Source organism: Coffea arabica, chromosome 3c (genome assembly GCF_036785885.1).
Source record: "Coffea arabica cultivar ET-39 chromosome 3c, Coffea Arabica ET-39 HiFi, whole genome shotgun sequence".
Classification (NCBI taxonomy): Eukaryota; Viridiplantae; Streptophyta; class Magnoliopsida; order Gentianales; family Rubiaceae; genus Coffea; species Coffea arabica.
Genome location: NC_092314.1, coordinates 15,214,210 through 15,232,729, shown reverse-complemented (window position 1 = coordinate 15,232,729; position 18,520 = coordinate 15,214,210). Strand labels below are relative to the sequence as shown.

Here is an 18,520-nt window from a genome sequence, read left to right as displayed (position 1 = left end):
CTTCTATACAAAAACATTTGGAAAAACTTGGTGTCAAGATTAACATTATAAAAGATAACAAATGACACATAAACAACAATCATTAGTGGGTGCTTATGTAATTTTGTTTGAAGTAAAGTAATGTTGTTTGGAGTAAAGTAATGTAAATATGTGTTTCTATTACTTAATATTTTTTATCCACAATAAATTTTTGTTTGCAATATCACTTAATATTTTTTTTCTACTAAGAATAGATATAAAAATAAATTTTGACCTTCTGTTATCATAACTATTTATTCTTAAAAAGCGTACATTTTCTTTTATATATAAAAGTGTGCATTTGTCCATAATTGCCCCTAGTCACATTTAGTAAGGAACCTAAAAGCCAAATGATAATTTTTCAATGCACTAATAATTCATTCTTTTTTATAAGTAATGCACTAATAATTCATGGGAAAGAGTACAATTCATTAGCTTTTTTTTTATGGTTTTAGTTGCAATCATCTCCAATATTTAACTAGTCTATAGTGGGAACAAAAGGCATTTTCCTAAAGTTGATATTGATAAAGTGTGACTACCTCCAAAATTTAAGAGCACAATGTTTCAAAAACTTTACTTTTATTGTTTACTCTTGCTAATTGCTTCTGAGAGAGTCAAGACTACCTAAGAAAAAATTCAGAGGTGGGAAGGAAGGAAATTTTTTTTGGAAAAAAAATTTGCCTTTGGAGAGTAATGTTTTCATTTGAGGATATACACTCATTAGTTCTATGTTTAAGGCCATATGTTTATAGCTTATAGAGATCAATTTTTGTTAATTTTGTGAAAAAGAAAAAACTTTTTTAATTTTGAATTCTTTTAAGGAAAACCACCAGGTATATATTATGGGATTTGGTGTGGAACTCTACTTGTATTAAGATTGGAACATAAAAGCACTACCTTGAAATACATTACACAAAGATATAGAAGAAATGTCCGAGCAATCTAATCTAATCAATGATGCATAACTCAACACTATTTTCCTATTTCTAGTAGGTTGGAAGTTCAAATTCCTATCTTCTCCATTAAATCTAAGACACCAAAACTTCAACAATCTCCATAGTGATGCTAGAGTATTTTTTTTTTCTTCCCTTTCAATTTAAGCTCATAATACCATGTTTGAATAAAGTGATCTTGATTACATGTATGTGTAATGTCGTATAAATAAAGGTACTTCGGAATCATAATATCATGACATTAAACTATGAAAATGCATATTCTGAAGACAGGCTAAATATAGGCTAGCTGCAATTGGAAGTTGCCCCATTCCAATTAATTTACAAGAATTTTGTTAACGGGGTACTCTGTTAACGTATCTAATATTCACCTAACCCACCATATATATACACAGATTAACAATTATTACCCTCTCTTGCATTTATATACTTTCTCTATTCAATCTTACCCACCCTAACCCTCCCTTATATTTATTTATTTTTTCAAATTAATTTTACATTTCCTAAAATATGGCACCTGAAAATATATCTTAACGAATGTCCTATGGACATCTGTTAGAAAGACCCATTACAAAGCCTAGAATCTAGAAAACAATCATTGTTGTAGCTGCATCAAATTAGGTCCATGTCTCAATAAATTAATTACATATGTGTGATATAGGAATTGTCATATTCAAATAAATAAAACCACATGTTATTTGATACAAGCACCATCAGCTTCAGTGTGACATCTCAACCCCAAAACCACGACTTCTGAAAGTACTGAGGCTGTTAAAGTTCTCAATTGCCTAATACTGCAGAGTACTCAAAGTTATGTGTAGCAGCAGTTCCTTTAAATTCTCCACACCCAAGAAAGCCAAAACAAGTACTAAAAGTAATTGTTTGCATAAAGGCAGCCGTAAGATGGGAATATTACAAAAACGGCCTTACAAACATGAAAATTGTCATTACAAGTAATTGACACTAGACAAGCTATTGAGGTGATTCCAGATTTGATAATAGGACTAGATTGAGAAGTTACAGATGAAATGCTCCTTTCAACTAGTGGCAATGAAAACATCTGCTGGCCCAATTCCCATAAGAAATACGATATAAGTAAATACATGTAAATTTCTATAGTCAAAGATTAGAACTCCCCTTTTTCATGGTAAAATGGCACTTCCACATAAATTCCCACATCTGAAAGGATCAAACCAAAGACATTACATATAGAGGATATTGTGAACGCAAACCCCCAAGATCAAACTCCCAAAATCCCGGTATATACAAAAGGCATCTCGGTATCAGATGACCTGAATTTAGCTGGCCCCTGACACAACAATGCAGTTACAAATTGAAGAAGGTGCCTTTTTAACATGGTACTTGACCTTACATCTTCTTCTTGAAAGTTGCTGGGTCAAAGCATTCATCAAACCATCTAAAATCAACTGGAACTTAGCACTTCGGTAGTGAGGGTTCGATATCACCTACTTCTCTCGTGTTATGGGTCTTTTGGTGAGCATAGTTCCTTCCTTCCTTGATATCATCTGTCTGATCGAAACTCCTTTTTCACCTGTCAGAATCGATTTTTGCTGGATAAAGATGGTTCATGACCTTGTGTATGTAAAGGTCTTCTTGTTAGTTGCTGGCCAAATCTTTCTTTAGCCTTTCTGAATCACCCGGAGCTTAGCACTTCGGCTGCGAGGGTTCAATGTCTCCTCCTTTTCAGAAGGTGTTATGGGTCTTTTTGTGAGGATAGATCCTATCTGTCCTGATATCATCCGTCTGATCCATGCTTCTTTTTCACCTCTGTCAACAATGACTTTTGCTGGATCACATGACCATCCATCTTGGACTTCATCCTTGCCTCCATTGCAATTAATAATATCAAGAAACGTCTGCTTTACAATCCTGTCCTCCAAACTGTGAAATGAGATTACTGCAAGCCTCCCTCCTGAAGCTAGGGAATCAAAACAAGCGTGGATGGAATCCTGTAGCGTGTTGAGTTCATCATTCACTGCAATTCTTAAAGCTTGAAACACTCTTATTGCTGTCTTGATCCAACCTTGCCTCCCTCCTGATACATTTGAATTAACTATTTATCAGGCATAGATAATCATAAAGAACTTGCAACAGAGAGAACTAGTCTCAGTACCAACAACACAAGAAATCCTTGACCATGAAAGAAATATTAATACGATTATTTGATCAAGCGTATAGCACTTCTGACATTATGGGCGTCTTAGAATACAAAATTGATCATTATTTAAAAACATGTAACATTCTAAAAGATGAAAAAAATCAACCAACCTCTTGTCCTCGAAGCTGAGCTCCGAATGAGATCTACTAGCTCAGCAGTAGAATGCAAACCACCATGTAAACGGGCCTTTACTATTTTGTTCTGGATGTGGTACCAATTGCTTTCTTCTCCATACTCCTGCAGTACCTTCCCCACTTCAGCATCTGGCCATGAGTTTAGAATGTCTTCTGCTTTTAGACTGGCCTGTCATAGCACCGATCTAATTCGTTAACTGAGAAAACTAATTGCAAGGGAAAAGATTGTGGAAATCTTAGTTCAAGATTAAACTGAGCACATATTGGAAAATGTGGGCAATTTATAGTAAATCATCAGATCTTTAACCATATACAAACAGTTTTCCGTAATCAACTAGTTTCGTGGTCTCCTTCATGTGCTCTACATTACATTAGTCATCTTTTATGCTTCAGTAATTCGAAATTACCATTGTTCTGTAGTTTCACAATTTGATTCTTCTGTCTTACATGCAACCGCATCCATATTCTTAACTTAATTTGGACTAAGCCTTCTTAGTAATAGTGTCTCATTTTCAATATTGAAGATTGGATTAGTAAAAGGTTTTTTAAGTCCATATATGCAATTATTCAAAATTCATTTAAAAGCAAAGAATGCAGTTCAGAAGCATTTCTTTCTGGTTATGAGAGATTTTGTAAGCCATTATATGCTTGACACCTGAAGATTTCTCAGCTACATTCCTGGTGGTATGATGCCTAAAGCTTGCTATAAAATATTCCTAGACTTTCCTGCACTAGAATCTTCAATGTCTCTGCAGTTCTAATCAACAATGAGTTATTACCAAAATAGTTAGATAGACACATAAATCAAAATAACTACCACTAAATTTGAGTAACAGACCACTCTCTCAACTTTTTTCTTGTAAACCAAAAGTGCGCGGGAATGTGACTTTTAACTTTGCTTACCTCACTTTCTTGTGTTTAACTTTACCACACAACTTTCCCTCTATTGCAACAAAGCTGCAGGAATGGGACACTCAAGTTAAAGTGTGTAAACAGAAACCCATACTCAAATCTCATAAAAATAGAATTCTGCAGACAGCTCAACTCAGTGAAGGTTGTATGTAAAGCTTGAAGGGAGGTCTTTGACAATAGCCAAAGTGAATTTAGGATATTGGCTGAGGCTCTGACATGTCTCCAATACTGGCCTTATGCCACGTCCCATTACAGATTATTACTAATATGGATACGATGCATTTCCATACTCCTTTTAACATTAGTGTTTATTTGTATATGTGATTTTCTTCGAGCATAGCATATATGATTTATTTGTGCAGCAATATCTCAATATACATGTTTTTCTACCGCCAAACTCAAGTCCTTCTATAAGGTTTATTAACCGAATTTAAAGCACTTTGGGAGATTTAGGTTCTGTTTGTTTGGACTGAAAATCTTTTCCAGAAAATATTTTCTTCAATTTCTGGTGTTTGGCTGCAAAAGAGGTTAGGAAAATTTTCTGGTAGAAAATCTTTTACAGAAGTTAATAACTTCGGTAATTTCTGACAACTATCGCAACTTCCGGAATTAAGATACGGAATTAGAAATCTCTTGGTGTAAAATGACTTCCGGAATTAAGATGCGGAAGTTAATTTCTGACAATATCGCAACTTATCAGTCTCCTCAGCACTTGGCTATTGTACAAAACCATCAAGTACTAAACCACAGATCAAATCAACAGCAGCATCCCTGCACTTGCTGCTGCAAATCCCGCAGCTTTCCATCTCTGTGAGCTCTTCCTCTTTCTTATGTTCCTCCCTACTATTCCTTTTCTCTTGCGCCACACACAAACACAATTATGGATTATACAATTCTAGATCTAGATTGGGCTTTGCATTGAGAAGTTTTGGAGAAGAAAAATAAGTGAAGCGAATTGAGGCAGGAGGAACATTTTTAGAAGAAGAGTTAATACAATAAACATGAAGTTTCAATTGCTAATTTCTTATAATGGTTCAATCAGTGGGAAGCATATAATTTAAACTCTTTATGTCTATGATACTCAACTGGATTTGAGAGATTATGAGTTCCTGGTTCTGGTCTTTGATTTATTTTTTGGAACTTGAAAGGATTTGGATTGGGGATTGCTTGTGGGTAGAGGCAGTGATAATTAGTAGTAGCGATTAGCAAAGGAGAAATCCGGGGACGACATTATTGTTGGAGGATTTTAATTTTTTTGGAGCATTTTCATAAAATTGCACCAAACACCAGAAAATGAAGGGAAAATTAGATATTTTCCAGGAAAGGATTTTCAATGAATATGTTTCTTAGGGAAAATATTCTACATTGAAACAAACAGACCGTTAGTAAGATGCATTTCTACTAATGTAGGAAAAAGTGTTGAATGTAGAATTTGTCTATCTCTTCGTTGGTAAATAATGACGGTTTTGTCTAGGGCACTTAAGTATTCCATAGCAAAACTTTCTCTTTAAGTAAGATATTAAAGAACTTGCTACTTGACACAAATAGATAGTTCAAAGTTTATGTATAGTAATGCCCAACCACAGGGAAAGACTGAATTCCATAAAATCTAAGTTGCAAACTCCATTTAAAATCCAAGACTATAGTTATCATCATAACATTTCACATTACTTCAGAAAAAAAGCAGGGAGGTATAAGACCTCAAAAATTATTCTTCAGGTATACCTCCCCCCGGCCCCCCTCCCCCCTCATTCATTCATTCATATGTACTCATATATATGTATGCAGAGTGTGGTGTGTAGGAAGATACATGCATGTATAACCTTCTGTGGACATTAAAACCTGATAGTAAAAGAATGTAGTGGCTCTAACACTTCTTTGCCATTCATCCCTATCTCAAATCTAAATTCTTCAGCAAACAATCTTTTTTCGTGTTTCTCATTATTTCATTCCTCAAGCACTACAAACTTTCTCAAATCTTACTCCATCCGCCAGATTCACATTTTATCATGGAAGGATTAAACCTGTTATGCACTTTATACCACTAGCTATATCTTTATTTTTACCTCAATAAATTGGTATTGAAGTTCTTACTTCAGTCCATGAAAATTACTAATTTCAACAGTCAGACAAAACCCAAAAGCTAAAAATCTTGGCCACTATTTAATTCATTTTTATAATTCTTAATTGACAAAGTCAACAAAGTTGGCTAAATCTTTGTTTTTGTTTTATTACATAATTCTTGGTCTAAAATTAGAGCTGTATCTCTAATATTGAATGGTAAGAATCAGTAAGGACAGCCCTTTTGAGGTCTATAGGAAAGAAAAAGCAAAGTAAGCAAACAAGAGCTGAGGATGTGAGAAGAATAATATCACAAGAAAGGTTGCAAAAAAAAGGGAGTCACATCTGCAAATTGGTTATGGTAATGTATCCACACAAATATATTCTTTAGGGTATTTTATCCAACTTTCTAATTGGTTTGGTGCATGCAACCACTGTTGGAGAGAAATAACTTTCTGCAAATTATTTGAGCTAGTGACACTGGACATCAGTGTATAATCTATTACCTAACTGTTTTCTTTTGAACATTTGTGCTCTACTCATTCTACTTATGGCTGCATCAAATGTTAACCAGAATAAAACATGATAATATGCTATAGCAGGGGGACAGTATATATATATATATATATATATATATATATATATATATATTTTAACAGCTTAAGCAATAAATCCTCGGACAAGGCTACTGAAGTTCTGCGCAATTTGGCCAGCCTAAGGGAAAATAATAGTTGTATACCACACCCACTACACCCAACAGCAAAAAGATGCCAAAGATGCAGGGGAATACTTTTGCACATCATTCTCATCTTTCATTTATCGCTTTTTATTGAAGAAAGATTTGTTTTCAACACTTATAATAAAAAATGCTGAAGTTCCTACCTCTTTTACGAGATTTTTAACATATTCAGCACACACTTAAAACATACTACTCCACAAGGATGTGGCTGCGGTTACCTGAGGATTCATTCGCATATCAAGTGGCCCATTATTTAGCACACTAAATCCCCTTTCTGCATTGTTCACCTGCACGTGAGAGTTTTACCGAGTCAATAGCGGTTAATAGCAAAGCCTGATAACATGAGAGGTGAATAATGGTCTCCTAGATAATATTCAGATAGAAAGAGGCATAAAGTCAAAAGAGCAAACCTGCATGGATGACATCCCCAAGTCCATTAATATCCCATCGACCAATAATTTCTCGTCAATATCATGGAGGACAGACTTGATATTCTTAAAATTATTGACAAAAGTCTTTACTTGTAAGTCTGAAGTAAACTTGCAACAATCCGGGTATAAGTCACCTTTTATCCTAGCTTGAGCAATCTCATGGGCAACAGGATCAACATCCAGGCCAAGAAATAATTTCATCTCAGGGTGTGCCTTAATTATCTGTTATTTTCAGCAAGATACTTTCAGAAAGCAAAAGACAATCTTCAAGAGCTCAGAATGTAATAGTGAAAACAAGCTACAAGAGATTACTATCCTTCTTTGTAGGAAGAGTAATACATATGGTCACCTCCCTGGAAACTTTTACCAGTAGAAAAAGGGATTCCCTTCTCCAAACCAAGGAAGTTTCCAAATACTTTTATAGGATCAGTAGAAATATGATTTACTATGTTAAAATGCTAGCAAACATTAGCATACAGTAATAAAGTCAAGCACAAAGCTCATAGTTCACGTGCAAAATCCTCTCAAATAGACATACAAATAAGCTTCATTGTCTACTCGCAGTGAGAAAAGAAGTATCCATAATCTTCTATATGAATTTTAATTCTAGATACCTGAAAGCCCCCATCAACTAGCATCCACCATGCAAAAATGAAGAAAACATGACACTCTCAAAGCACCAGTCTGACCCTCTCATGGTACAAGAAAAACTCAAAAGACAAAAGTAAGCCAATAGGATACAGATGCCTTGCCACTCAAAAGTTGAACGAGGATAAGAAAATCCATTTCTAGTCTGAAAAGAATGGACATAATATAAGACTACCTTTTAAGCTCTAAGTGAGACCGTTTTTCCTTTGTTTCTTAGAACTGAAACCGGGATGCAAATAGAAACTCCCTCAAGCTAAACAACTTGGCTCAAATTCCCTTATTGCTTGGCATAGGATAAGAATGAGAATTCCTTTTATTATAGGCTTTAACAAGAAGTCAAAAACATCGTGCTTTGATGAACAACAAAATTATAATGAGTTTTGTATTTTACTCTCTATCCCTCATGAAAATCGATTAGCAGGAACCCCATTGATTTTCCCCATGCTTGATTTTAATCCCTTTTGAGATGAATCAAGAAAACTATCCTATTTGGTATACTTAGGGTGAGATTAGTCTAATAGTATAGCTGAATGTTGGGTTGAACAAACCAAAGAGATTCACTTTCCAAATACATCAACAAAAAGGAGGAAAAAAGAAGAAAAAGAAAAGATCCACCAGCCACACAAAGACTTACCAAAGCAAGAAATATCACAGGTTCCTATGATGCAATTGTCCAGGAGGAGCAAGAAAGGGGTAAGAAGCCAGAACAGTGCTGAGTGTCTACCTGATATAAAGTAGAGAATGACCTTAACAGGCAAAGCTAAGAATCATATCAGTTCATGCACAGGGATCAGCAATTACTCCTGGGTATTTTTCTAGAAGTCAGATACGTTAACCTCCTACAATTTAAATTAGAAATGCAGCAACGGACAAGGATAGGTTAATTATTTGAGCTCAAGAAAGTTACTATGGATAATTGTTACTGAATAATGGTCAATCCAATAGCTAGTATCTTTCATTTTTAAAATTTTCCAAATTTAAATTATACTGTTCAAGAATGAGAGGTAAAATGCGTGAAGAGAGTTTCAGGTAGGACTCATTTGGCTTATTAGAAATACACCAATGGACAAGGACAAGCTACTAGTTGTGCTTAAAAAGTTACTATGGATAATTGTTACTGAATAATGGTCAATCCAACAGCTAGTAGTTTTTCTTTCTAAATTTTTCCAAATTTATATATATTGTTCGACAATGAGAGGTAAATTGTGTGAAGAGAGTTTCAGGTAGGACTCATTTGGCTTATTAGGAAATTTAGCCTCACGTGCAGTTAACATGAAGCAATTTCATGAGTTTTATCACTATCTATGTACTTAGACAATCAAGAACTGTTAACCTAATATAGAACAGGTGTCACTTTTCCACCAATAATTTAGGTATTGCTATTGCTCTACCACTTGTATAATACTGACTAATATAACTATTTCCCGTTTGTTGACTTTGAGTTGCACATCAGAATTTAATTCTCTGCAGCTTCTTAGAGACCCCTCACATAAGTCAAATAAAACACCTGCAATTGTTAGAACACCGCACAGCTCAGACAATGATCCAGGCATCCAGCATAGAAACCAGAGTTCTATCATGCTTACAACCACTCGAGGGTCAAATGATGAATTCATGTACGTTGTAACATGAAATCTGTTGTTTTGAAAACAATAGGTGATCTTTCTAAAGGTAAGATCAATCACTCTGAGCCATTCAGCTTGCATTACATGAAGAATTTATCAGAGCTAGGCGATCTACAGTTGATAAATCTTGCTAGAGGAGGGAAATGGGGTCTAACAATTTGATGGTTGGGAAGATTAATACCTGGGCTAGTTAATTTGAAAAGCTTAACAAAATTTTCTCAGCATAATTTGGTTTACTCACAAATTGAACACAATTCTAACCTTATAAAAATTTGTAGATGTAGAAACATATTCAGAGCAATCAAATTATTCTCCAGAAGAAGATCCCTCAGAAGAAATCAAAGGACGCTACTATATAGAGCGAACCAAGCCTTATAATAATTTCTCATATTAAAGTAAAATAACACAGGTGATGAAGAGGAAAATCAGTCACCCAATACCTAAAGAGTCTAATAGACTAGAAACAGCATCTAAAAATGGGGATTGGTGCAGGAAAGAAAAAACCCCAAGGAGTTGGTACATGGGCTGATGCAAGAAGCAAATGAGCGGCAAGATTATCAAAATTAAAACAAGAGAAGATATTGGATAAACATATGAGAAAAATCCTCCCACTGAGATTGAGAATTAGCATCAGACAGCTTGTAAGTGCTCAATTGTAGCAGCAATTTTCTTGAATTTAATTAGCAATTAGCATGGAAAAAGCCCTTTATATGTGCTAATATATGTTACAGAAGTACATGTTGCAAGAAATAGTTCATCCTAATGAGGAACATATGAAGAGGAAACTATTGCTTTGATGGATAGTGCTCACCGCTACTTAGAAGAGTCTTTACAGTCAGTACACACTTCTGCTGATTTTCGCCCATGGTTCTTCTTCCAAAGGAAAAATTATTGCCTAGATCCATGCTATTTCCAGAAAACTTTTCTATGGTTACAATCAAGCAACTGTATTCAGCTAGAAAATGCACCAAATTGTCCTTTCAAAATCTGTTAGACCTTCCAAATCAAAAATTCAAGGTTTGAAGTCTTCCCATCCTTCTCTGACCTTACTTTAACACCACTAATCATCAGACTGCAATTTGATCTACCAATAATCATTAATTGGTTGTCTACGACTAACTTAAATAACTGCAGCAAACATGACTCACACGGAGTATTTCAGAATTATTCTCCATTTTACAACAAAAAGACATAGGGGCAATTACAAATTAAATGCAACATAAACAAACTTAAACTAAGCTAGGTACGATACAGTCACTACATTAAAGCAAGATCAACACTATTCTACGTATTCCCCTGAGTCTACTTCCCAAAATCAACATTATCTTCTTCAAAATGTGCTTTTATTTCCATGTGAGGTAGACAATTTAGCACGATTCCTTATACAATTGTGATATATGGTCATATTCCTGCTAACTAAAAAAGAAATCTCAAAACAAGTAAAAAAGAACGCATATATCAATAGGAAGGTAATTAATTAGCAAATTTCATTTCGAGGACAGATGATAAATGGTGAGATAATTAATCATCCTTATTCACCTATAGTGTATGGATATATACGTTCATTCACATTCCATACACATAATAATCTTGATACAACATCCGCCAACAACAAGTATAGGGAAATTTTCTAAATTTCTCTCATATCGTAAAGGGCATTCATATTAATTCCGATTTCAATAACGTCCACTTTATCGTATACTAAAATTCCCAAAATTGTACACTTCTCACGAATTAGGGCTCTGAACGGGCCATTCTAACTAATTCCCCCAAAATTGAAAGAAACGGAAAGGGAAATGAAACCTTAATAATGAGAAATACAGCAGAAACACATACCGCGGAGGAGTGGCCGGCAGCACCGAGGGTACAATCAACGAAAGAGCGGAGAGGCACGGAAGCAAAGACATCCAGGACTTCACCAAGCAAAACAGGAACATGTGGACAACTATTATCATTTCCATAGTACTTTAACAAGCTATCCTCATCAATCTCCCTATCCGAACGCGTCCGCCTCTTCACTTGCGACTCCACAAAGCTACTGGTCTTTTGCTTCAACACCTTTGCATTTTTTGCCTTCTGCTTCTTTTGCGCAGAGTTTGAAATACTACTGCTACTACATTCAAGTGTGGAAAAGTCGGCGGCAGCAGGGGTGATGGCTTTGGCGGCGGTGAAGCGGAAAAAGAGGGGGAATTTAGGTGGTGGTGGTAGCTTAAGGGAACAATTGTATGGAAAGAGATTTTTGAGAGCTGATTTTGCCGCCATTGGCGGTGTTGATTATCTGCCGACCATTTGCAGACGGAACTATATAAAGCAATAGTAAACTGCTGTCTCTGGATTTGCTGCATTGCACCCCCCTTTTAACTTATACTCGATTCTCACTTTACACCAATACTAGTTTTTGGCCCCCGCGCCCAGCGCGGGTAGCCCGTAGATCCTTTCTACAAAGGTAGATCCTTTCTACAAAAGCGTTTCATAGTGATTGTCTATTGGCATTTTGTTTTAGCTAGAAGTACGATGGTGTAAGCTGATCTTAGATTTGTCCTTTAACAAATATGCCCTAGCTTGTGAGGCATGAATCAGACTACAAAATGCCATAAACTTAATTTTCAAATGATTGCTGTAATATGAAAGGGTATTACTACAATTAAAAGTCAAACAATATTAGAAAAGCTACAAGTGAACACAAATACTGAAGTGTTATCAGAGTTGAATCTCAAAACCTGTATCATAATCACTCATCACTTGCCGCAGGCATCCTCTTCTTCCACCTTATTTATCCACAAAAACAAAAAAAAAAAAAAAATCAGATAAGCTGGGTAAAGGAATTAAAAAAAAAAATCCCTTGACAGGCGATAAAAGTAAGAATTCTTGTAAATATTTTTCTAAAAGATAACTTGGATGAATATTTGGTGCAATATTAGTGCGACATTTAAGGATAACATTCCCTAAAGCAATAAATAAAAATTAAGGAGATTTGGTGTTTCCATAATGAAAAAAAAAAAAGAGAAAAAATTATTTTTCTTAACATATTTTTAAAGCTTTGCAATTGTAACATTAGAAGAATTCAATGTAGATAGCCAAAAGAAGAAAGAATGCGTTAGATTTATTAGAAAACAAAGGAAAGTCGATCCAAAAGAAAAGGACGCATTTTTGGGATTATAGTAAATCTTGCACTTGCTTATACAATATGCAAGCGTTTAATTGTTGAGCATATAAACCACAGAAAAAGAATTCTAAACATAGGATAAGAACTCAAGTCAATTTGTTTTCAAAGTTTCATTTGCAGTTTGTCTTAGAAGTGTTTGGATATGTTAATACTAATATAACTATGTTTTCAACCATGTTAATACTGTTTGTGCAAAGTACTTAAATAATTAAGAGAAATGTTAGCGCAACCCCTCCTTTATGTTATTATACTTCATGAAATGCAGAAAGGTTTATGCTGGATTTGACAAAGTTGTGTATTGAAAATGTAGATAACTTAGCAATACATATTTTAAGAGAGTCTGAGATTTACAACAACGGTTGAATAAGTTGAGATTTATAAGTCGTTTTAAGCTTAACAACTTAACAATGATATTCATCACATATATAATTAATTCGTAAGATTATCAAGAAATAATTTGCAAATTTCAATAATAGAAAAGCTACAAGTGAACATAAATACTAAAGTCACAACCTATTATCCTCAATCTTGAACATGCCTTGTGCTCTCCGCAACATGCCTTGAACCACAAATTCAAACCATACTTGAGGATTTAAAATAATTGCTTCTTTTTTATTTTTCTTTCAATTTATCTAATTTTTAATATTCATTTTTAAGATTTAAAATAATTATTGATTCAAAACTATTTATGGAAGCAAAGATATGGTTTTTATAAAATAATAAGCAAAAACTTTTTCTATTTTTTTGGATTGCTTCAGGGTTAATAAAATAAAAATATGTTCTTTTTTTAATGCAACACGGCCTCAATAAGGGCATTTTCGGCATTAAGGGGGTTTTTGTTAAATGTTTGATCATTCAAAGGGTGAGACCGTTATTTGGACAAATTACAGGAATTGATTGGTAATATGGTCAAACCTCAGGGGAGGTAAATGTAATTAACCCATAAGAGAATGATTGATGGGAAGATGAGCTGAAGAGTGAGACAACGATGAAGAAATGAGAGAAAAAATGGGCATTTCTGACTCCTCGGGCTCAACCCCATCGGGTAATCCCGATAAGGTAAAGGAAAAGAACAATAAAAGGGCACAAACATGGTCAAAATTACAAGAAAGACTAACCAAACATTAATAAACGGACACACAAGTCTCCAAATTTACGGGCAAAACCTGACCACCGAGGGCATTATAGAGAAAGAAAATGCAAAGTCAATATCAGAAAATTCAGGAGCCACAAATTTAACCTTTATGCCACATTCGAAAGACCAAAATACCCCATGAAGTCATCCGAATTACCATTGAAACCGGCCCATGGCTGCACTGTAGCAAATGGACGTTCCCCCTTTTATATATTTTAAATATTACACATATTACATATTGCATCCTAAATCTTGAATTCATTCCATTTGAGTCCAATCGTTAACATCGTGAGTAGAGGTGGCAATGGGGCGGGGGACACCTCCCCCAACCCTCGCCCCTTTGCATTTTAATTCCCCCCGCCTCCAGCTTCCCCCGCCCCGCCCCGCTTCTCCCGCGGGGGCACCCGTGGGGTTAAAAAATTTTATTATATAATTTTATTATAATTAAATTTGAGCAAATAATCAAGTACTAAAATATCAACATATCACTAAATTATTATTCATTGTAACTTCACAATTGAAACTCATAAAAATAATTAAACAAAAGTTATTTGAATACAATCTAATATGATAAAACAAATATAACTAAAATAATCAAGTTTTTACTTTTGATACAAATACAATCACTAAATTAATATTGTGTTTCTTTAGAAAAAAGTGTTATTGTATTAAGTGTAGTTAGGAATTTAACATAAATGTATTAATAAATTTAGTATAAATAATTGATAATTTTTATTAATAGACATGTGTAATTAGTAGTATAATTGATAATATCATTATATATATATATATAATTATGTACATATATATTTTTTTTCAAACGGGTGGCGGGTCGGGCGCCCGCCCCCGTTGCCATCCCTAATCGTGAGCTAAAGAGATTAAAGAGTGTGTACAAAATATGAGTATGGGCAACTGCGCGTGCTTAAAAGGACTAGTTCCACTTTGCATTCCTAACTTCAGTTTTGCAATCCTAACCTGTATTCATTCCTAACTTGTATTAGATTCTGAGTTTGCAATCCTAATTTGTATTCAATTTTTACTTTGGCATTCTAAACTTCAATTTTGAACTTATTACACTCTAAACTCTCATATTTGTCACATTGGAGTCTAATTTTTTTAACACTACGAAGCAACAGTAACAGAAGTAGAAATTGTGTATGGAACATGCAGAAAGAATAAAAAGCTAGAGAAGTAAACCTTCCCTCCTTTACCGATAACTTGGTCTCATATATTGGAGTCTTTGGGCCAAAAACAACTCAATTACCTGAAAAAGTATATGTAGCTGACAAAAACAATTAGTGCAAATTAGAGAACTTCAATCGGAATCTTTTTTCCAGCATTAAGGGTCTGAGGTTGCATACAAGCTCGGCAACAGCAATGATAACTGCAACGGCAGGTATTAGCCAATCTTGTTTTCCATATCAAATTGTATGATATGGCTCAAATAAACATCCATTTGCTGTCACTGCTTATTTTCATTTCGAAACTAAATATGTCAAACTGAAGGGGTAATAAATAATGCATTTTTCCGCATTCAACGTCCATTTGCTGTTGTTTTGGGTGACTCTTTCCTCTTTACTATTTAATTATCTTCAATTCTCAACGTTCATAGCCACTCAACGCATTCTGGCAAGTATGCGGTTTGTGGTATTTGGAGTCTACATAAAGTTTGTAATTACTGTAGCAGCCGAACTTCAAACTACTAGAGTTGGGGAATAGCAAAAGTCATAGGTGTTCTGCCCTATTATAGTTTTGGCAGACCCCTCTTCCCTTCGCAAAGAGTTTTTTTTTTTTTGTATTACTTGTGATTCGACAAATGCTTTCCACCGGATTGGTAACGAATTTACATAGCATTTTATTTTTACAAGTCATCCTGGGTACAATTAATAACCAATAGCAAGCACTTGGAGGTCTATGTCTGTGAAAAGTAAATGTCTCACTTCTTAGGGAAGTTTATTGCTGTACTACTTCTCATTAAGTTTTCTTTATAGTTTTGGCAAGACCTCACTTCTTCAGTGCATCCATGTAGCAGGTTTGCCACTTCGACCCCATGCAGTTGTGATTGGTAAATGAATTTGAAGGGCAACCATGCTTGATAATTTTGTCCATGTCTGGAGGAAAGTGCAAAATTGACTCCCTATGTATAATATCAAACCCTTTTCAATTGCTCTACAGTAGTGTTCAATTGTATTCATTTGTTTTTCAATGTTGCAGCTTCTCCTACTAGTTGCACTTCAGATTGCTCTACACACTCATCAAGCGACTCCAACGACTACCAACTTTGTGTTGAAAATTACCGCAAGCAAGTATGCTACCATTGCTATTTGCTAAGCTTTAAATTGGGTTGTTTGGAATTTTATTTGACAAAAGTCTCCCATTAATATGTCACCTTCACAGCAAGCTTTTCCTCTTTTACCTCAGCAAATGGCTGAGAAAATGAATTGGACTCCCACTATGGACTACAATTTCATCACGACCTATGTCGATTGGGTTACAACCAAAACATGGGATCCTCATAAGACCATGGACCAGAATTGGAATGTCCTAGCAGCCCATTTAAGAGAAAAATTTTGAAATGTCTGTCTCAGGTAAACAGTGCCAGACTCGGATGAACATATTCAAGAAGAAGTGATATTCATACTCATGCCTTTAAGGGTTGTCTTCTACACTAGAGACCAGACTTGGTTGGGATGAAGAAAATAATTGCTTTCACGGTCGGTGACAAGCACTGGCAGCAATTGGAAGCTATATGAACATGATAAATATCTTATCCTTTTGATTGGTCTTACAACATCATCATCTTTTGGCTTTTTTACTAGAGTTTTTACATAATCTGGACTGTTACATTTAGAATTTCTCAGCTACGCTCCACTTGTGGTGTTCTAGTCTGCTAACCATATGCATAATACAACACTTGAGATAATATGCTGTTGATACAATTTTAACCTTAGTCATCCCCTAACCCTCTCCTATTCTGTTATGAACAGGCAAATGGTAATTATAAGGACTTCAAATTACCAGGAAGTTGCTTCCTATACAACATTTACACCCCGATTACGTTGGAAAAAATGGAAACGGTTAACTATGTGTAGTTCGCTGGTGAATCAGTCCCTATGGAACCACCAAGCGCAATCAAGCCCCCACAAGTCAAAAGAGTAGCAAGGGAAAGTTTGTGGCTTCCTCTTTGATGGATTATCCATACAGCAACTGTGACGACCCCACTTTCCCCTAAGGCGAACCAGAGGGTTGACGGGCCGTCTGCCCAGCTCTCGCCAGAACTCACGCAAGCATTCTAACCCAAATCCTTTCGAAGAATAACCTAATCTATTACAAAACAATTCTCCCAAAGAAAGCCGTCACTACAACCACATTAACTTCAGAGATAGTAGTAATTTAACGTAGCCAATCGACGGCTTCTAAAAAAAATCTCACGCGTTACTAACTGCGCAATAGAATCGTACCGCCTGGCTAAGTAAAAATTCATACAACAAAATACAACAATCAAGCCAAGTATCCAAATTAAGATTTACACATTTTCCAGCTTCAAGTGACAATTCAACATAAAAAGTACATTATCCAAAATAACGCATTACAGCCCACAAATGTAGTCATAGTATTCAAGTACACCCCAAAAAGAGAAGCATGAGTAAGTTTCAAAGCTTTCAATTTCCAGAACCTGTAAGGAAAACAAATAAACGTGGGGTGAGCTAAAGCTCAGTGGTGCCCCAAAAACATGCAATCAATTAAAACAATTAACACGTATTGATTCGACTGAAGTAAACAAATAGGGAAGCGATAATACGCGAGTATACCTTAGACTGGTCGAGGGATTCACCCAACGACATTACGTCCAACACTTATAGACTGGTCGAGGGATTCACCCAACGACTTTACGTCCAGCACTTGATTGTTATAGACTGGTCGAGGGGTTCACCCAACGACTTTACGTCCAGCACTTGATTGTTATAGACTGGTCGAGGGGTTCACCCAACGACTTTACGTCCAGCACTTGATTACCAGGTCAGGATAAGAGGCCCTCCCACCCTTAAGGTGTGGTGCATTCCCCTGCCTAATAATTTTGCACTTAGCAAGCGCAAGCAAGATATTCACGAAAAACACTTCAAGCAAGTCACCACTCGAAAGGCTAGTGTGATAAAGTTCACACTGCTCACTCCGATGGATCAGCAATCATTTTTGACAATTACCACACAACGAGTCGATAAAGCACTTTAACCAAATAGTCATAAAACAGGCAGGGACACTCACCAAAAGTGAAGCTCAAAAGTCAAGCTGGGAATCGAAGTCCACGTCCTCGCTACACCCTAGGAATCCAAGTTTTAAAACTATAAGTTTTACTAAACAAACCCTTGTTTTATATCTAAAAGGTTATCTTGTATAAAACTAATTTAATTTCTCGAAACAAATCAATAGTTCCCTTAGAATTAAGGCTAGTAAAGAAATAAAATATTTCGTATGGTTTCTTTAAAGGTATTTCCCTTCTAGAGGGCAAACTAGAACC

The 18,520-nt window shown here is 35.4% G+C and overlaps 1 protein-coding gene across 2 annotated transcripts; it reads right to left on the bottom strand.

The window, feature by feature from the left end:
• Window positions 1-2,095: 2,095 nt before the first annotated feature.
• LOC140037652 (uncharacterized) lies at window positions 2,096-12,083 on the bottom strand. Of its 2 annotated transcripts, XM_072082363.1 has the most exons (5): window positions 11,537-12,078; window positions 7,407-7,649; window positions 7,215-7,283; window positions 3,261-3,453; window positions 2,096-3,027 (listed from the first exon to the last, which is right to left on the bottom strand). In XM_072082363.1, exons 1-5 carry the CDS (start codon window positions 11,960-11,962, stop codon window positions 2,612-2,614), a joined length of 1,347 nt encoding a protein of 448 aa, XP_071938464.1. In that variant the 5' UTR covers window positions 11,963-12,078; the 3' UTR covers window positions 2,096-2,611. The 2 variants fall into 2 exon arrangements, with proteins under 2 accessions (XP_071938464.1, XP_071938465.1); XM_072082364.1 differs by lacking the exon at window positions 7,407-7,649 and having other exon boundaries at window positions 11,537-12,083.
• Between the last annotated feature and the right edge of the window lie 6,437 nt (window positions 12,084-18,520).

Excerpts from the sequence above, each read along its gene's own strand:
- LOC140037652 (XM_072082363.1), bottom strand. The coding sequence starts at position 11,962 with ATGGCGGCAAAATCAGCTCTCAAAAATCTCTTTCCATACAATTGTTCC. Across the intron at positions 7,650-11,536 it reads CTGCCGGCCACTCCTCCGCG|ATAATTAAGGCACACCCTGA; the intron begins GTATGTGTTTCT and ends TGAAAATAACAG. Across the intron at positions 7,284-7,406 it reads TGGGGATGTCATCCATGCAG|GTGAACAATGCAGAAAGGGG; the intron begins GTTTGCTCTTTT and ends TCTCACGTGCAG.